At 32.8% G+C, this 21,479-nt stretch overlaps 1 protein-coding gene across 1 annotated transcript; it reads left to right on the top strand.

Annotated features, from left to right (window-relative positions):
• The first annotated feature begins 617 nt into the window (after window positions 1–617).
• Window positions 618–4,052, top strand: LOC108561361. Its single transcript, XM_017919259.1, has 3 exons — window positions 618–855; window positions 2,492–2,584; window positions 3,712–4,052. Exons 1-3 carry the CDS (start codon window positions 618–620, stop codon window positions 4,050–4,052), a joined length of 672 nt encoding a protein of 223 aa, XP_017774748.1.
• The last annotated feature ends 17,427 nt before the right edge of the window (window positions 4,053–21,479 follow it).

Here is a 21,479-nt window from a genome sequence, read left to right as displayed (position 1 = left end):
TAACAGCGATAAATTGTCTTTGAGTTTTTTTTTTGCAACTGGGTAGAATTTTGTTTTTATTGATATCGGGAGAAAATGAATGGCGAGAATTTATAAATGTGGGATTTGAATGGACGAATTTGTGGTTCTGGCAAATAATTAAGGGCGGCTAATAAAAATGTGTTTGTGCGTGGAAAAAGGGAGGCGGTGGAGGCGGCAATGGTCCTGAGCTATATTTAATGGATTTCTCGGTCCGTTTTTATCGTTTCTTTTTCTGTGGGCATTAGATCGTTAAGGGAGTGAATGAAACTAGGATTTGAGCAGCGCGAGATAAGGTAACGCAAGTTATCTGCGGACAGATATATTTAACGATTAATAAAAGAAACGCGAGGGGGTTTAGGGGTTTGGTAAAGAGGGTGGTTGCGTTCTTCCTCCGTCGGTTCTTGCTATAAAGATCTAAGCTTCTGTTACGAGATTAGGATAATGTATATTGAACGCGTAGCAATGCCGGCTTTCCGTGAGGGGGGTTGGAGGGTGGAAGACAAATAGGCGCTGCGCCTTCCAGCCTGAAAATCACTCGATCTTATGCAAGGTTCGATACATCCATTATATTGTCACATCGAGTTTCAGATTCTGACATGCCTACTATGTCTATATACTACGATCCAAGTTCCCGGCTACCGTTGCGGATAGATTCCATTCAAGACTGGACAACTTCAACAGAAGACCGCTTTGCTGACCAATCGGGAATCGCCACGAAAACTCAGCTGCAAACACGGAGAGTCGCCTACAGAAGCAACGGCTGCTCATGCCAGGACTTAACGTGCGGATGCTGCACTGGAATCAACATTCAACAGTTCAATTTCAATAGAGAAGGTAAACATACATACACACATACACACTATCCAATACTTGTTCGATCCTCAAAACCAACATTTCTAAAGAAATTCAATCTACAACCAACATTTCTTAATATATCTATATAAAAATAGTTTGAAATCTAAAAAAAAAAACAAATTACTTCATTAAAAAACATTAGGACAAGGACATATTATACTTGTTATGTAACAGGTATTATGAATGAAATATGCATACAACTCACAAAATACTAAATTTACTTTACATATAAATACTTAATTTAATTTAAAAATTGTTGGTGATTCATTGACGTTGCTTGAGTAAAGTATACAAAGAAAAAAACGAAGAGAAGTGCATTAAAACAATGAGCATCAGTGGGCCAGACACGGCATCCCCTGGGGCAGAGCGCTGGGTCTTCCGAGCGCTGTTATTTATGGCATCCACGCTGCACCCATTAATACCAAATGGTACAAATGGAAGGCAGCGTATGATTTCGCGGTCTTAGACCTGGCAATATCATAATGGAACACTCTCAATCAATCAACCTAGCCTCTATCCCTCTTCCACAACGCACCAATTTAAATTAATTAAAAAAGATATGGATTATTCCGCTTTTTTTATTTATATTGTTTCATTTGTTTTCTTCTTCATGCTTTGAATAGTAATGTATATGTTCGTGATTCGAATGTATTATTGATATACATATAAATTATTCTGCTTCCTTTTTCCCTTCTGTTTTAAGGATGTAAAACTTTATCAAGTCTAATCAATAAGGACTTTTTTGTATCATATATGTATGATTGTTTGATATCATCTTGACTATATGTAGAATTTGGATGTAAGTAGAGCGTAGATACGTAAAACGTAGAGAAAACGTAGAGATATAGCTGATAATGAATGACCTTAAAACCATAATGAATTTCTTCAATCCAGATAGTCATTGTATCGGGTAGCGGTGGTAAATGTGGATAACGTGACCTTCATCCCTATTTCCATCGCGGCTTCCATCCTAGATTAATGATCAGTATTGCCCGAGCTCACAAATTACATAATGCACGTTCAATTTTCGGTCGGTGCGGGGGTCGGATGGAAGTTGTACGGCAGGAATGCGGGTGGTGATTAATACTGTGTAAATAATTGAAATGTTTTCGGAACTTTCGATAAGTTCCAGTTATTATCCGCTCCGTCGGAGTTTTTAATTCGCCATAAGACAAATTGCAATCGCTCAACTTAAGCAAATACACTTTTCCCCCCTTTTGCCGAAGGTTATTAATTATTTCTACGAATCGATGGAATGCTGAAAACCTTGCGAAACATTTCTACACGTAGAAAGCTCAAATTTGCACATACATACATACATACCTAAAAAAAAATGCGAGAGCGGGAAATTTAAATTTTCGTAATTTATAATAGATTTAAGAGTGATTGATGTGAAGTTTAGCAATTGTTACATCGAATAGTGGAGCTATGTTTAAGTTAGTCAACGTTTGATGCTGCTACGCTTTATCATAAATAAAATGCCGGGCGACGATAATTAGAGCTGGGAATGAATTTTAGCGCTGATGAAATTTTAATGCAATTTTTGCCCTTTGTGTATGTGTTTCCTTTTTTTTTTCGTTCATTTATTTCTACTTCTTTTTGTTTTCATTTGCAGGCTGCATGAATTTCACATACGACCCGTACGACTTCTCGATTTCCATGGATATGTTTATGAATTCCAACAAGGTTTTCAGCAACAGTGTATCAGGTATGTCTCTAATTTTTTTTTACACTTCATCTAAAACCTACGAAACCACAGTAAATTATTTCCTAAATTAATGTTTACCAATCTATACCATTTCCAGTCACACATTTTTTCTTAAATCTAATGAAAAATGTCCCAAATGTTTTAATTTTATACAATTTAAATACTGTAAAATAAAAAGTCATTAAACTATTCGTTAAATCTCAAGGAAAAGACGTAATTTTGTATGGGTCTATATCGCAAGCCCGACAATCCCGACTGTATCGAAATCCCAACGTTCGAAATCCCGATTATATCAAAAACTCGACAACTATAATCCCGACTGTATCAGAATCTTGACAAACATAATCCCAACAATATCAAAATCCCGACTATATCGAAATTTTTTACAATAACATTTTTAAATTATTTCGGAGCGTATGTTATTGAAGACATTATCGATATAGTCGGGATTTTGATACAATCGGGATTGTTGTTGTCGGGATTTCGAACGTTGGGAATTTGATTGACGGTATTTCGGTTGTCGAGCTTGCGATTGCCACCGATTTTGTATAGAATAATATAGATAATATGTAAAAAATGCAAAATGTGGTATTAGTATTAAATCAACATATTATTTCCGTTTGGGTTTACGTAAATGCTTGGACGAGGTGAAGGAATCCCTGTTTTGCATGTGAGTACACGTATGCTGGACACAAACACGCGAGTCGGTTTTATATTTTGTGTATTTTTTTTTCTTGTCTCGTATAAATTTTTGTTTGTTTGTTTGTTGTTGTTGCCGCCACTGTGGCTAAATTAGTTCCGAAACTACGTCCATTTTAAAATTTACCATTTTTAATTTAGCTGCCGCCGCCCCCGCACAACCCTCCGGGCGAAAGCTTTATGAATATGAAATAACTTGATGGAATCGTATCATTTGGACAGGAGGAAAACATACCAATTATTCTGTGCAAACAATATTAATTCAATTTATCCACTGTGGCTACATTTGCGATTATTATTGTTTAGTCCGTCCAGTTTTCTATTACATTCTGTTACGTGTGTATTTGATACACACATATTTTGCAGTTATTTTTTTTTGTTGTTGTCGTTTGTTTTGCTATTGTTTGTCATCGTTGTTTTTGTTTCAGCAAAAAATCCACCCCCATTGTGCATTCCGGTACCGATCCCTTATCTTCCGAGCGTGGATTTTTGCGCGAAATTGTTCGACATTCATACACCAGGGCAGAATTTGAATATGTGCTTGGATTTTGAGACGCGTGTACAAAGGGCTCCGGTTCTTGTGTTGCATTTCGACTGCATGCGGATGGGTAACGATGGTTTCGCTTTGGTCAAGCCTGGTCAGCCAGGGGTGCAAATCTCTACGACAACCACTACCGAGACCCCAGTTACGGACAATGGATACGACGAAGTCACTGAGATCAAGTACAAGAGTGCCCTTCTTCCACCCCAGTACAACACCACAGATTAACGCATCGTCGAATCTTCTCTTTGCTTCTCAATAAATAGGATAGATGAGGACTTGTGGTATAAAAGATCTGGAGATTTCCACGTGCTTCATTTTGTGATACGTAAATTGTTAATTTTTATTTATCTAATTTATATTCTTAGTAAAAGCATATTATACAACTCCTATTATTCTAACTATTATTTACAAACCTTATAAAATCAATACATAAAGGATTATTCTTAATCCTACTTATGAACAGGACTTAAGACAAACTTATAAATATCAAAATTTTGTTCTCATTTATATTCATCCTTTTATAATATATTAGATTATTAATCATCTTTTAAATCTTATTTACAAACTTTAAAAAATTATCAATGTATGAGAGACACATCTTAATCCTACCTATTATATAAGATAATCCACTTCCATCACTTTAAATATGTAAAGTTATTTTATTATAATATTTTTGTACAAATCTTACAAAAGGGACAAACCCTTTTTTTTTATAAAATGCTTAGGTAAATTATTTATATCTTAATTTTTTATATTTAAAAACCAATGAAAAAAAAACAGTAAATCTTATATTTTTATTAAAACTTACATAATTTTATTTTTGAAAAAGAAGTTATTTTTCAGAATATTTAATGCAAGCTAAAATTGTATTGAATAATTTAAGATTTAATCAAAATTTTTAGGGTAATCATCTTTTTTTTATTCTGTTACCCTCTAGTTTGTGAGCAAATAACAAACAAGTGTTTAGTTTTAATGAGGTTGTCTCCAAATTGCAACTAATTGGTTTAACTGTGTCAGTGTAATTTTGAAAGGGAGTAATTGAGAAATTGGGCAATCAAGGAAGTTACGTCAAATAGTGAATAAATGATATGGACAAGTACCTGCCCTTGTTACGGTTAACTAGTTAGTTTCCTCTGTTCCTTTTTGGGAAGTCCGATCGGTCAATTAAAGTCGAGTCCAGCCGATCAATACCACCAAGCACACACACATTTCTGCTTTTTTTTCTTCTTCTTCAAATATATATTCAGCCGCCAGTGACAGCGGAACAATGGATACAATGACTAACTTATCACTTATTTGTCAAGGGTTTGACACGGGCTTGACTGAATAATTCAAAATAACGAAAAAAAAAATATAATCAAAATAAGGTGACAAAGTAAGGGAAGAAGCCTTTCCATATGTATTACCAAGGGCCTATTATATATTAACGCCAATAGAACCTAAGGATACATTCGGAATTGGTCTGGCGCGAAGAACGCCCCAGGAATATTATATAAATTACATGGGAAGTACTTGTAGCGGAAAAGCTATTTTGTAAATAGATTTTCAGCGTAATAGTGCATTTTGTTTCCTGGCCCCGGTGTATGTGCTTCTTTTTTTTTTTTGGTTTGTTTCATTTTTTTTTGTGCAGCGTTTACTTCGCTATTAACGGAGGTTGTAATTATGTTCCTATTTCGCTTTATGGCCCTTCTGTTGGCGATCGATTCGCTATAAAATCCTCAAACCAGCCCTTCCCGAGGCACAATTTATTTCCTTTTTTTAATCATTATTCACGAACAACAACAACAGCAAAAAAAAACAATATTATTCCCCGACAATAACCGAGTCACTCGGGAACGTCCGTAATTCAGCAAAGGGAATATTCCCTTCATTAATTTCCAAATGAATGAAATAATGCGGTTGTTTTGATAATATGTATTGCTTTATTAATTAGTTATTATCCCTAATTAATTAACTTTCCATGAATAATAAAAAAATATATATAGAGTTGTCAAGTTGCTATCCTCTTGAAAGGATCAATCAATCTGATGGCCTAGCTGGACTCACCTGAAAGGATCATAGCTCAAATATATGGAATGCAATTTAACCTATCCTGCGGCCCACTTTCATAGCTGTTTGTGTAGTCCTGCAGCAGTCCTTGTTTTATCCTTTTCATTTTTTTTTTATTCTTTCCTATCCGAAGCTGGGAAGAGGAAATCACGGAGGGCAGATTCCTTTTTGTCGGTACGCTAAAACCCATTTGCAGTCATGATAATGTTGGAGCTATGTGCCTCCATGTGTTCGAACACAGGATTATTTTCACCGAACAGCGGCGATTATTCGGATTAATTTATGTTGGATTTTGCTGTTTACTGCTTACTTATAGCCCAATCAATAACCACTCAAAATGTATAATATTCGCTGCAACGCTTCGGATTTTTGTATAACAAAATACAGACAATAATACAAATTTCGAAAATGCGGTAATTTAAGCACATGAAATGGATTCGGCACAATTAAAATGGAAATCTATTTTTGTTTGATGATCCTTGTATTTGTACAAACGATATTCAAATATTCAATTTGTCGAGTATATTTGAAAATACATCAATTTTAATAAAATAAATAAAATAAAGCGGATATACAATTTTTTTTTTTATTCCTGGATAACGTGGAACCCCTGGATACCCCTCAAATATAAAGAACTAGAGGTTCTTTATATTTCCTCCTACTTCTTCCCTCTAGTAAGAGCCGGTATCATTTAACTAGAGATTATCTTATGCTTTTTTGACTAGGTTAAACTGAATTAACTTTACTTAATCTGATCTAAGTAGAACAAACCTTAGTTTACATTAAGTATAGCAACCTAAAGCTATAGTATAAAGTATAGTATAAAGTATAGTATAAAGTATAGTATAAAGTATAGTATAAAGTATAGTATAAAGTATAGTATAAAGTATAGTATAATGTATAGTATAAAGTATAGTATAAAGTATAACTTAGATTTCAAATTTATAGAGGATGAACTCAATACTTTCTGCTCTCCTCAGAACACCACGCTTCTTCTCCGACGGTTGACCTTTGACTCCTCTAGAGCATTGACATCGTCTTCTTGGAGGACACAAATATCCTTCTCTACCGGAATAATGAAGGATTTGATAAGTTTACAACGTTACAGTAGGATTGGGCTAGTTAAGGATAGTTATGGTGCATGCCGTTGTAATTCCTTGCGGAACGAACGCATATTAAATAGAATTGAATTAGTTGTTGATTGAATTGCAACGACCATAGTTAATGCTTAGTTCAGTTGATTACATTTAATTACGTGGAATGAAATTTGGATCGATTACATCGAGTTTCATATGTTTGCTAGTTAACCACTCTCTAGTAACTTGGCTTGAACAGATTCGTTTCCCTGCTGACTTGAGGATGTGGTCTATGCACGCATTAGTTCAGTGTGAATTTAAATGGGAATAAGTTTGCCGCAGATGTTATTGAATCGGTCGTAGGGCCTTATCAAATATTCACAGTTGAGCTGTGCCATATCGAACTTCATATGGAGTTATATTCTTTCTATTACCGTTTCAATTATTCAACGCAGCGCGGAATTAGGTTTTTACCCCGTTCGACGACGAAATTGATTCCTGCTCCCTTTCGTACATGGATGGAACGGCGGTAGAATTTGTTCTCGCTTTAGGGGATTCCCCATAGCTAATTGCTCTTGCTGATTTGCGAATAAAAAAAAAAGTACAAAAAAAAATAAACTGAGAGAAGAAGGAAATTCGCGAGTAATTCCGGTTACTTTATTCCTCGTAAACGCTCTGGTAATTGCATTTTAATTGCTCGTCGGTGCGTCACGTTGATCATGGTAAATAATTCAGAGGACTCAATAATTCCGTTCACTCCCGAGGAGTTTGACAAAGTCTTGACCTAAAGTGTAATTACTCATACATTATTCGCGGCGAGGTCTTTCTTTTATTGGGGTCCCCTTTGATATTTTAATACCAAACAGACAAAGAAAATTAATGAACATCCTATTTAATATTAAAAAAAAAACATTGTTTATTCCATATTCTAAAAGTACTGTAATCATGTTTCAATATTTTAATAACTTTCTTCAACTAATGTTAGTAAATGTACTCATTTATATTATAGATATATTATAGAAAATTGTGTAATTTTTACATATTTAGTTGTCAAATTTAGTAATAATTTTATCAAAACTATTAAAGAAAAAATGTAAGTAAATTCAATAAATGTAAAATTTTAAGTTAAAAATAAGATTAGATTAAGATTGCAAATTTGTCAGTAGTTTTTTAAAAGCTTTGGCAGAAAGCAGTTGAAAAGGCGATCTTGAAAATTCTGTGCAAAAGGTTAATTAAATTTAGAAAAACTTTATAGGTAAGTTTGGCTTTTGGATATGTTTGTGTCTTTTTATGTGTTGTTAATGTCTAGCTACTAATAAACGTGTCGGTTCGAGGATGAAACGAAATTACCTGGAATAAGGTACGCTACGTGTAAGACTAGTAGACATGGTAGTTTATGTATAGGATCTGCGATGGTTAGGATCGCGGCTTCAATAAAAAAGCCCGAATGGAGCTTGCATTAAGGTTTACACCTTGTAAAATACCAAATGAGTCTTCTCGAAATGTGTTGTTGTTGTCGTAGCCGTTGTTTGCGTTCCTCAATCCAGTTTTTCTTGATCTTCCACAGCGTGTATGTAACGCAACATAATTAGATTAGAAAAAAAAAGTAGAGTATTCCGATGTGGTCGTAAACATAATGCGATGGTGAAGGCAAGATAAATGGTGTCGGTGAATGCATTAATAAAATATTATCAATATCCGAGACATAATTCTAATTTAATATGAAATCGATGCGGCATTTCGCACCATTATGCATGATTGCCGTTAATGTCAGAATAATTGCACAGTGGAAGAAAGCTGACCTGATCGGTGGAACTATTTCAGGATGTGTGAGAAAGAGAGAATGAGCAGAATTTATGGAGTTCTGCCGGATCCGTGAATCATAATAAGATTACTGAAATTTCGGATCGGCGAAAGGAAATAAGTAGAGGAAGACATCGCAGGATGACGGGCGTAAAGAAAGGAGGAGTTAGAAGAAAAAAAATATATATAAAGGAACGGTGCCACTGATTCGCAGTAACTTTCCGTAACATACTCGTGTTTTTATAGGTCCCGCGAGTGCAGTTGGGACTTCGGGAAAGCCATCAAAAGAAAAATCCTGGCCCGAAACTTATGCACGCATGCATAACGTACAGGAAGGATACATCTTGCCATCGATTACCACCACGGACGCTCATTGTTCCCAGTAATTAATTTCTAATATAATGTGCATTCCCTGCCTAGGAATGCTCTTCGAGGTAATTACAGCTAAATTCCAACTAGACAATTGCTGCAAGTTCTTGTTACCGTCACCTTAGACCTCCATGAAACACTATTCAACTTTACTACAACAAAAAGTTAAAAAAAATATAATTGTATACATATATAAGAAATACTAATAGCAGAAACAGATTCTCTCTATCAACTTATTCATATTTAATTTAATTTGCGGACGAGCGGCGTATATATCCAACACTTAAATATATAAATTATTGTTTTATTTTATTGCTACAGTTTTATTGTTGGAAGTATTTTAAAATTAAGTATAAATAGATATAGTTCTCAAATTCCTGAAATAATACTCAATATTGCTGAAAGTATAAAAGTTAAAACAAAAATATATAGATGAAATATTAATAGGAGAAACAGCTTCGTTTTCCTATTAATCTCAAGTGTGAAATTGCAATTACCCGCAGAACTTCCTCTCCGTCCTGTCCCTTCAACTTCTTCATCTTTATTTTCGACCGCTAATGGAGGCCAATTTGTGTTGATCGCGAAGCTCCATTTGCGCTTATCCGCTGCGGCGTCGTCATTACAGTGAAAAATGCTCGGAAAGTAATCTCCGCATTTTCTCCGCCATTTGCACTGCACACAGGTACAAACCGTTGTATCCACAGTTCTTTTCTCCCTCATCCCTCCACAACCGTTCAATTTCCATTGCCACTCCTTCAGTTAGAGTTGGACGACTAGACTAGACTTGCATGCTTTTCCGGGCTGACAATCATTTATTAAGCAGCACGCTTACGACGAGGCGGCTGAAAGACAAAGTTGCATAACTCATGAGTGTCGGATAGTGCAAGCAATTGCTTACGGCATAAGCGAATCACTTTTGCACTGATTTGTCGACAGACACGCACGCTTTTCTTTACAGACTCGTTGAAAAATTGAAAGACTCACACTGTTTATTCATACCATGTTCCAAGTGGCTACTTGTCACAGAAAACGTTTATAGCTTGCTCATTTTATGCATTTATTTTATATGTTGTCTTTCTGCAAAATAATACTAAACACGCTCTTAAAAGTTATACATAAGATTTTTATGTAACATGTCCATTTTTAATTTAGTTTTATTACCAAAAATGTAAATGTAAAATTTAACTATAGATGCGCTTGGGACAACAATTAATGTACAGTGCTTTTAAAATTAGAGACAGCATTTGGACAATCAATCTTGCAATTGCAAATTGCATTTGACTAGCGTGCAGTTGACAGCCTTGATTACGGTGCGTCGCGATTGACTTACGCAACGGCCGTTTGCGTAACGCGCGTCAGCCATCCTTTTAGCAAGGGAAAATCGGGTTGGGGTAGGCGCTGGGATCAATCGGGGGAACGACCGTAGTGAAATTAGGGCGGTCATGAAGGTGGCACAAAGGTCCCCCTTGTAAGTGGTCTGCGTCCTGGGACGTGTGCATTTCCAATCCATGTGCGAACATGTAAATTTATAAATTAATAGGTCATGATGGAAATTAACGAACTTTGAAGATTGATTCTTCTCTCTTTCTCTTTATTTTCTTTTTCATATTTACAGTCCCTGTTAATTGAAATCATCATTCAAAATTGATTAAGTTGAAGTAATTTAATTTTCAATTGAAATGAGTATTTAGTTTAAAAAAAAAAGTTTTTAGTGAACCATCTGCAAATTAATTGTTAACTCTGCGTACATTGATATTTGCATGGACTTTCGTTCAAGAACGAACGGGACTTTAGTTAAAGTTGCGCAGTTTCGAGGAAATTGGACTCGGCTCTGTGCATATTCAGAGATTATTGACTATTGAGCAACTTTCCGCAAGTTAACTTGCGACAACTTCCATGTACCACGTCGAATTCATAGGTGTAATTGCGGTGCGCATTCAACCACAGCATTCACAATTATAACAATTATTTCATGCACACCTAACTTGAGCGAAACCACAGAAAAAAAAAAGTAAACAAAAGAACTTAATCAAATGTATTATTTTAATACTTCTCGTGAAGAAATTAATAGAAGTTGGGATGAACGATTTTGATGGAAACGAGAGAAAAAAAAAATTACAATTAAAATTTAATATTAAATCCTGTGTGTTAGTTAAGTATGAACCGAGTGGTCGCATAATGTTATTTTTTTGGGTAATTTCGTTTCATAACAAAGTAATTAGATTTCGTTTTTGATTCGATTTATTTAAAAAATAATTAAATAAAAATACAATTAGAATGTATTTTTTTTCTTTATAGAAATAATTGGATTAGTTGCATCATTATTATTGGGGAAAATTAGAAAATCCAACAATCATAGAAGAGTTTAGTCGAATTAGTCTTTGTTTTGTAATTTCGCATGAAAATTGTTTTTTTTTAGCAAACATTGAAATAGTTGTATTTTTTACCAAATTGTTTAATTGATTGGGGAGAACCATCAAAAATACTATTACTAATAACATTTTGTAATTCAATTTTTTTTTCTAATTCGGAATATTTGAAAAAAAAAATGAATGTGTAATTTGGAGAAGAACCGTTTGTTCGACTATTAAAATCGCACACAATAAACGTTTTATTGGAGGGATCCAAATTAATTAACTCCTTTTAATTATCGACGGGCCAACCTGTTTTCCTATCCCTTTCTCTCTCTGTGTGTTTTACTCAGAAAATTTTTATGCTGTGAACTATTAATGCGTTAATTAGTTGGGAATACTTTCGTCGATTACTCGGTTTAATTATCGAATTAATTGAGGGCGCGCGACCCTTTCTACCCCATCCCCAATTGTCGGTAAAAATTCCGTACGAATTAGTTTAAATAAATTTGCGGGATTTCCTAATGCCGGACGGTTGCGGCATGTGTTTTGTGTGATATGTTTTAATGGGTCATTCGAGTCGGTAATCAATCATTCGGCGTAGGGGGGTTCCCCCAAATGCTTTCGGAAAAGCACCTCTCATCCGCTGATCGACGTCCAAACTTTGCCCCACTGTTTTAATCCATATTCAATTCCCATCAAACGCGATCTTCTTTCATTCCATTCTCGAACAGAAAAATATCCAACAACACACAAAGCGCATAATCCTTTCACCATTTCCTTATCCTCGCCAATTCCTATCCTACGTCTGGATCATCGAAAACAAACCTATTCATATTTATATCAACACTTCACATAACACTTTTATAATAGTATTGATTAACTACTTCTGAACTAGTTATCAACAAGCTATTGCTTTCTTAATGGAAATTATACTATTTTTAACCAAACTTTTAGACTAAAGTTCAAATAGTGATTGTTTTATGTATACAATAAAATAAGTGGAAAAAAATAAGTTTTTTTTCTATTATCGAAAGAAAATTGAATTTTATGTTAAAAAAGTATGAAATTTAATTATCCAAACAGGATTATTAAGGATGAAAATTGCAGGGTGAACTAGTTCGTAAAGTATAATTTCGCTCTAAACGAATTTTCAGCTTGTAAACTTAATCGAAGTATTTGCATTGTAGCAAAAAAGTGCGGGCCCGATTTAAAGGATGGATTAAATAATTGAAATATGCCCTCATGCCCATACCGCTCCTCCTGTTACAAGCCGAGCATACAGCTTAACAGGGAACCCAGAATGTAGACAATAAGTCTTAGTTACTTAGAGCGAATTGCGAAGCGGAAATCCATTCGTAAGTTCGAGAAGTCGCTTCTTGTGTATGCACTTGTACGCATACAATCCGAATATCAAAGCTGTAATTTAAATTAATGTGAACTTTGGATCTACTAGCTAGGTCCTTGTTGTTGTTTTTTTTTTGATACAAAAAGCGTAGCAGATTTAAGGAGCTTCCTGTTTCCAACATGAGAAGACAGTCTCATGATTTTCTGCTTGATGAAATTTGAAATATTCGAAAACTTACATATAACCTTTTAAGTTAATGAAAAATATATACAATATTCTGTGTAAAAATCTACAAAAAAAAGTTTGTGTTTTTGTAAAACAAAATCCCTGTTCTTCTTTTTTTTTTGAATACTGAGTGATGTTAAAGGCTCGACGTGTCCCTTCGTTTGTGTTTGTTCTTTTTTTTGTTGTTGTCCGAATGATTTATGCGGCCATTTTGGTTTAAGTTGGAAGGAAACCGCGATGAAAAAGGGGGATAATTTAAAAAAAAAAAACAGGGAGGTTTTGTTTGTCTTTGGTAATAATTATTTCCGTTGGATATGGTGGATTCTCTGCATATCACCTTCATGATTCATTTTTTTTTTTGGCGGGAAAACGTGCATGTCGGATTTGGAGTTAAGGGTTCGTAGGTCAGGTCAGGTTGCAGCAGGAGGGAAAATGTAATTGGTGCTTTTAATAAACATGTAGAGATAATCTGAGGAGGTCGGTTGGAGAGGGCAAACGGTGTCGGATGAAAAAGCTGTAAGTCATCTGAAATGCAAATATTTGCCCTTTTGGGCGGGCGCTTTATAGCCGGTTAAATATTTGTCTGCGAGAAGGGAAAATAAATAACGAAGGAGACGCGCGCGAAACTGGCCAGCCACGCGAACTTACTGCATCCAAGCAAACCTTCCCCAACCCCTAAACTACCTGGGTGGTCGTCACCTGGGGTGGAAGGAAGTCAGGAAAACAAAGGAAGAAGTGGCGCTAATTGTAAGTGTGTGAGTGTGGGGGGTGGTTGGTCGCAAAGGGGGACTGCCTGCGGAGGAGGGTCCGAGGGGGGTAGTTTGTGCTTCCTGGAGTGCGTTTTAGGGGTAGGTCGCGCAAGCGCCATTTTGGTCCATCCTCCCTTTGAAAAGCGACTGCGATGCGAGATGCCAGTCACTGTTGCGCTGCTTAGGACGACGTCGACGGTCGTAGACCTAAGGAGCGCCAACGCGAGTATCGCCAGATCCAGTGTTATCCAAGTGATCCAAACCTCTGTTCTTTGTGCATTCCAACCAACAGCGATAACACTTCTACTCACCCCTTAGACTCACCAAAACTTTCGGTGAGTTTCAAGAGAGTTTTCGCACTTTTTCTTTGTTTTTCAAAATTTTCCAAAAACTTTTTGTCAACTTTTCAAAACTTTTAAACTACCCCACGTGTATCTACTATAAATCATGTAAATCGACCCATCAACTATCGCGCATTTACCAAAAACTACAAAAAAAGTAAATAAAATTTTCGAAGCGTGAATAATAATTTTCGAAGAGCAAAAAAAAGTTACGAAACATTTACGTTACGAGAGGCTATTATACAAAAATAAGCTTGTTACATATATACTTCTTTTATTTTTAAATTTCATCCCTTTCGCTTTGCGACGGCCGACGACAAAGTAAATTAAGTTAAAGGGAGAGAGAGAAAAAAAACAACGCACGTAATTGGTGGAAGCGCCAGGCCAGAAGCAACATTTTTATTTAACAAAAACAAAAACAACTCGTCAAAATACTTCAAATACATAAATATTCGCGACAGAAGTAAACGAAGTGTTAAATTTACATTCAAAGGAAAAATTTTAAAGCGTATTCTATGCAAATTTATTATTCAATTTGAAAAGTTGTCAACTTTATTTAATAACAAAAACACAGTTTAAATTTACATAATAAATTTGCACTTCTTTTATAAACAATAATTTTATTTCATAATTATGAAAATATTATTTTTATATAATAAGAATATTATTTATAATCAATATCAAGTAAAATTTTACAATAAATTTGACTTTATTATAAAAAAAATAAAATTTTCATTTCAATCAGAATTAATTTCAAATTATTGTAGTAAATGTAAATAATTAATGTAAATGAATCACTATTTATTTTGTAAACCAAAGAGATATGTTATTATGTAATTTATATGTATGAAAATAAATACCGCGAATATTTTATTAAATAACTTATAAATAATTTAATAATGAGTATAATTATAACTATTGATTCAAAGCAAATACAAATAAAACTTCTTATATTATTAAGCATATTTTTTCAAATTTATAACAATAATAATTATTGAAAGAAATACATAATTTTTATTATTATTTATATAACTGAAAACAATAGATTTATTTTTTAATATAAATTTCTAAATATGAAATTATTTTAATTTTAGTTTTAAAAATAAAAATGATGTAATTCCATTAATTCTTGTGTCTTTCGTAGCTTAAGAATGAATGAATATACAAATTTAAGTAAAGAATGAAAAAACTTAATGATTTTTTTAATTGAAAAATACAATTTAAAAAAAAACCGTTATGTAAGTTAATATTGAAGTGGGTTTCCTGTAAGTAATTTTATAACAGAAAAGTACATTGAAATTGGTATCATGTTTTTTTAGAATATATTTATTATTGGTAGTAAAATGATATTTTATAATACATAAAGCATTTTCCTTTCAAGTAATGCAGATTTTGTAAGATTTCCGCTGAGAAATAAAAATGAATTTTACATTAAAAACGTAATTGAATTTAATATACTTAAATAATTGAAAAGATAATATTTATATATATAAAAATAGAAATAATTCATTTGAAAATATTAAACTAATCGGTTTTTGGTTTTCGGTAACAAAAAAAAACAAACAAACTTTATGTTTGCTATGAAAGCAAAATATTTCGTGATTTTGATGTAATCGAAACACGGATAAATAACAGAATCGCGCGTAATAAAAAAAAAGAGGACAACAATAAATCCAAATTGGACAGCAGGAGTGAATAAAATCGCATTCATTCGCTCACAGGAATTGGGATCGACCGAAAAAAAATATGTATGTATGTAAAATTTTCCAGAAACATAGTTTCTACACTATAATCATACATAAATAATTAAAAGGATAATTTAAAAATTATTTAATAATTACTTAGAATTCAAGGAAACGCTTAGAAAATTTCACATTCAATTTTTATTTAATCCTATCATTCGATTTTTCCATGTGAAATTACGTCAATTACAGTTACGTAATAATATGGTACGTTGATAAATTATTCAGTTTCACTTGAAACTTTCACGTTTTTAGATGTTAGTTTTTGATGGTAGTTCACAATCATCAATCCAAATAAGCTTTTACTACAGTTACATAACAAAATTACTTAATAAGTAACGTACATTTTGTGAAACATTTGATAAATAAAATCTAAAAAAATGTGATTGAATTTTTGCTATATGCAAATGCTGCGGTGTTATAATTAAATCAATTCATTGTTGTTAGCTAAAAGGTAAATGTTTTCAATTAATTTGATGAAATAAATAGTGTGGATTCGGCAATGCGGAAATATTTAATTTTCTTGTTTGTTTCATGTATAAATTAGGCATTAAACGGGAAATTCGCAGTTTCGATTTTTTGTTTTGTTTTTGGTGTTTTTCAATGATTGCAATTATTTATGCTTTATAGTCGAACAATTTATTTTATTGTATACAATTTGACTTTACTTTTATTTGGCCAAAATTTATAACATTTCATTTTTTCATTTTTTCATTTAATATAAAATTATTTTATTTTTCAAATATTTTTGCTATTTTGATGATTTGGTTTGCAAATTATGTTTATGTGGAATTTGTAGTGTTGTTGGAACGTGTTCAATCTAAATCAGAGTAATATTGTGATCTGATATTTTCGCACGTAATAAACGTGCTTTACAAGGTAATGCTTATTTGTAATAGATTTCCTTTATTAACTGCAAATTTACTACAGAAAACTATTTAATTATGTAACAAATAGTGACCACATTGCTTAACTTAAGCACAAAATATCTCATATGATTGTTCAAATTCTGAAGAGTTTCATAATACGAGATGGAAATTACCTAAATATTGTACGGTTTTAGAAAATATCTTAGTATTTTCTTAAACGAGTTATTTCAAGTGAAATATTATAAAAGATTTTTTTCAATATATTGACATTTCTTATATATTGAACAATTTCAATGTCAAAATTTTGAAAAGTTAAGAAAATGGTAATTACACTAGAATTTAATTAAAAATATTTGATTTAGTGAACAGTTTTGATCACCCAATCACGTCCCATTGCTTAACTATTTCAAATACTTTTTATATTTTAGAATTAATTAAATTTGCATTTCCTATGTAAGAAATGAGTTATTTTATATTAAAAAGTGTATAAGCTGTCAAAAAATTAAAGACGCTTTAAAATTTTCGTTTCATTTTGATATCTATTTTTTTTTATGAAACAAATTTTCATGAAACACAAATTAGATTACAGCACGGATGATATTATATGAACAATATTAACATATTTATTGCGTTCCTCTTTTGGGCTATGAATTTCTGGCTAAATATTTTTTTAATAAACGTTGCATCCTAAATGGGGCGGCCACAGCCGCCGCCGCCCAATTATTGCCGCATCAAGATACGGCTTATTTATGGGGCGGCACTTTTAAAATCCCATTACGCCTTGTAAAAATGCAGCCCGGTCGCCATCCCATCCCACATAGGCCAACAGAAAAAAAAATTATATAACAACAAAAAGTAAGGAGCGAAAACAGAACATATAAATATGATTAAACGCACACAGGAAATTATTACATATTCCTGGTAATGTCCAGGTTTATTTCGCACTTTTGTTTAAGATATTTTATATATATGTTTTTATTTTTTTTTGTTCAGAAATTCTGTTTTTAAAATCGCAGTTAATGCTATTTAATATTCCCCTTACTGGATGAAAATGCGTCCTTTCGACTGACGCGTCCCACAGTAATTTTAAACGTAATTATGTGTAAATTGTATAAATATTTTATGGCTCATTATTTTGTTTAGAAATTCTCGTTTAAAATTTCTGCTCATGTTGTTGAATATTATTCCGTTAATAAAATGTACAATGCAAATTCTTAAGTACTTCGCGATGGACAGAATTGTCCAAAATAAAAAATTAAAAAAAAAAAATCCAACATGAATTTTTATATAGTAGAATTTCAATTTTTGTATTAAAGAAACGTTACGATACTTAAACATTTTAAACAAAATAAATCAAAAAATTATTAAAACGCAAAAATTGATTTCTTTTTATTCATTGGGCTATATATACTAAATCATAGTTCAATTAAGATAATTATTGGGAAAGTACTATAAAAAAATCAAAATCTTTAGTATTTTCTTATTCGAATTATTCCAAATTTAAAAACAACAAAAAGTTACATAAAAGTTTATTTAAAAATTATATAAATACAGCATTTCTTAGAACATTTTTTAGTTTAATTTTTTTATTGTATAATGAAAAACAAAATTTCTAAAATTTTCTTAATCTTAACGAAAGCAAATCTAATCCATCGTAATCTTCAAAAGAGAATAAATTTTGTGTTAATTTAGTATTGTTAGATGGTTAAAATGTTGAATAAGCGTAAAAGATTTGCAAGAATATGTTTTAGTAAATTTAATTACATAGTAATGTACTTAAACAGTGGTGTTTCGAACGCGCAAAGAGATACAAAACAAAATAACAACAGCAAAAAAAAACCAACAACAAGATGAAAACAAAAAGATAGGGGTTGTAAAGGATTGTGTTGGAATGTTAACAGAATTAGCAGAAAGTAATTAAACAGACATTAGACATGCACGTTGGTAATTGCGACGAGCTTATATTCGGCGGTGTGCTGATGCATAAACGGTGCTCTGGAGGCGGCAGATGGCGCTACCGCAACTAATAACTATAGCTCTATGATTGGTGGAAGAAGTTACATGATTGATTTATACTTTGATTTGAAGGTCACTGGGCTGGGAATAAGGACAATTCGTTAGAATGTACCTGCTTTTATTTTATTTTTTTTCGGTTTTGTCCCGACGCGTCCTGAAATCCGTATCGCTTGTATCGATATTCCATTATTCAAATTTTACATATATAACCCACAAAAACCGAACCGGCATTGATTTTGATTATAAATGTCATACAATCGCGCCTACGCGTTTCGAATCTATCGAGTTTATCCACCAAATAATAATAATATCACATAGACAATTACATCTTTAATTATTATGTAACTAAACTACATATGTTGCAAATGATTACTTTTCAAAAAATATAAGTTAAAGTTAATTTAATTTGCAAATGCTTTTGATGTGTTAAAAAAAAGTTTTTCCATTTGAAATATTTATATTTCACCCGAGTTATAATTATTTCTTTAACATGGAGATTTTTTTTTGTTAATGAAAATAATGCTTATTTGAATATAAATGAACCTAACTCTTCCATTTCAGGATTATCAATTAAATTTTGAATAATAAAAAAAAATCCATTTGTTTGCTGAAAAAAGAAATTATCTAGAATATTTAATTTTCATAAAAAAATACTTGATTTTAAAAAAATTACTTTTCTGGACAAATTATATAATGAGTTTTTATTACTGTATAAGTATTTAAAATTTGTATTTATTGCATTTCGGGTTATACATGAATATTTATTTATATTTATAATGATTTTCAATAAGATTTTTAATTATTTGTCAAGTAAATGTTGGAACTTGTTACACAGTTAAGATTATTTTGATTAAAATTTTGGTGTGAGAATAGGAAGCGACAGGTTTATTACATGGATGTATTAATAGGACATAATTGGCGTATCATGTTGCTAATTGATGATGTATGCATCTGAATTGTTTAATTATTTTGATTGCCGCGTTCCACATTGGCATATTGTTTTCCCTGCGAATTGTTCAATAAACGTTCGATTTGGCCGCCACAAAGTTGGAATTTCCAGCCGCCGCCTCCGCTGCCGCCGCCGCCGTGACCAAGGACCAAAACAACAAATCCATACTGGGAATTGCTCCATTACCGAAACACGCGACGCCGACTTAAGGATAATTCAACGTTCCACTTAGCATTATTGAAATACATTCCGTTTAATTAACGACACATCTTTTTATTTTGCCACGTTTACATTATTGTTATATTTACGCTTCACTTGCTTTTCATTTCGTAGACAATTTAACATTCAATTTCATTCATTTTCCTCTTGTCAACATACAAAATAATTATATTATTATTATTCAATCAAGTCAATTGGAACATTTTTTTTTATGATAATCGTTTTAGACAAATTAATCCATATATAAAATTGTTATTGATGGATTTTTTTTCTTCTGAAATATTTCTATTTGAACTGAGATTGAAATCGATTAGAGCTGATGTGGCAATCGTAGCAAGGAAATTGCAAATCCTTATGCAGATGCATGTATTTTTATATAAGTTTTTTTTTCCTTCAAATATATATTTGGTATAGGAATGCGTGCGAGTGAGTAATATAGTCATCACTATATGATTTAGCACGTGGATGTATTTTTCGAGTAACAAGACTGTACCGTTCCTCATCCATCACCGTCGCAGCCACTCGGCTCCGGATTTCCAAGGAAGGTTAGTGTTTTTGAGGGTCCGGGACAATTTAATCCCGGCATGATTAAGCAAATATTTCAAGTTATATAAGCTTCGCAAATACAAAAAAATAATAATAATAATAAGAGAAGTATGAGTTGATTCCATGAATATTGTATTATACCTGTGATGAAAAATGCGAAATTTGAAAACAATTTCGAGAGGGACAAAGAAAAAGGGAGAATATGAATATATCTGGAAGTAAGTATTCCATTACGCGGTTTAGAGGCAGAGGCATTTTATTTCGAGACCATTTGATAAATTGTCAAAGGATAAAAGGGACTCCTTTAGGACCTCCGAGGGTCAAATGCGTTATGCGCGTTGCGTGCCTTTTTGGTTCTTAAACACAATTTGCGTGTGGAAGAAAGAAAGGATCTTTCACAGATAAATCCTTTTTTCAAATATCCTTCGTGTCTACAATAATTATTTAACACTTCACAAGTGGAAACGCCTCTACAAATTTAATGTCAAAGTCTGAAACTAGAAACTAAGATACGATGCAGTCATCGAAAATGTAGGAAATTTTGCATAAGCGAAAGAATAGGGCGGATATATCCGCCGAAATCTCGCGAGTGATTTAATAATTTTGTGATACTCGCGTTATCCATCATAAATTCGGGGATTTCCTGTTTTGGCGAAAATGCGGATGTTTATGGGTTCTTCCGGTCGCGATAAATACAAGCCCTGTTGTCTGCTTTCGTGTTCGACAAGGCCGAATGCGCGAAATTGCATTGACAAATCATCGACTTTTTGATACACCCCCGCCTCCATTTCATAATTCCAAAACAATTAAGCTCTAAAATCAAATATCCTAACGAAAACTGAAAACAAAAATAGAAACAACGATAAAACAAAAACACGGAACAGTTGTTTCCAAATTTTGAAACAGAAATATATTTTCCAGTTCGAATTAAATTTTATTCCTACATTGTTGAAAATGCAAAACAAACAGTAACAAAATAATACAAACAAAAAAATTTGTA

The sequence above is a fragment of the Nicrophorus vespilloides genome, unplaced genomic scaffold (genome assembly GCF_001412225.1).
Source record: "Nicrophorus vespilloides isolate i.1.1-1 unplaced genomic scaffold, Nicve_v1.0, whole genome shotgun sequence".
NCBI classification, from domain to species: Eukaryota; Metazoa; Arthropoda; class Insecta; order Coleoptera; family Silphidae; genus Nicrophorus; species Nicrophorus vespilloides.
Note: the sequence above shows the minus strand (reverse complement) of the source record. Positions and strands in the feature narration are given on the sequence as shown.

Excerpts from the sequence above, each read along its gene's own strand:
- LOC108561361 (XM_017919259.1), top strand. The coding sequence starts at position 618 with ATGCCTACTATGTCTATATACTACGATCCAAGTTCCCGGCTACCGTTG. Across the intron at positions 856-2,491 it reads GTTCAATTTCAATAGAGAAG|GCTGCATGAATTTCACATAC; the intron begins GTAAACATACAT and ends TTTCATTTGCAG. Across the intron at positions 2,585-3,711 it reads TTTCAGCAACAGTGTATCAG|CAAAAAATCCACCCCCATTG; the intron begins GTATGTCTCTAA and ends TTTTTGTTTCAG.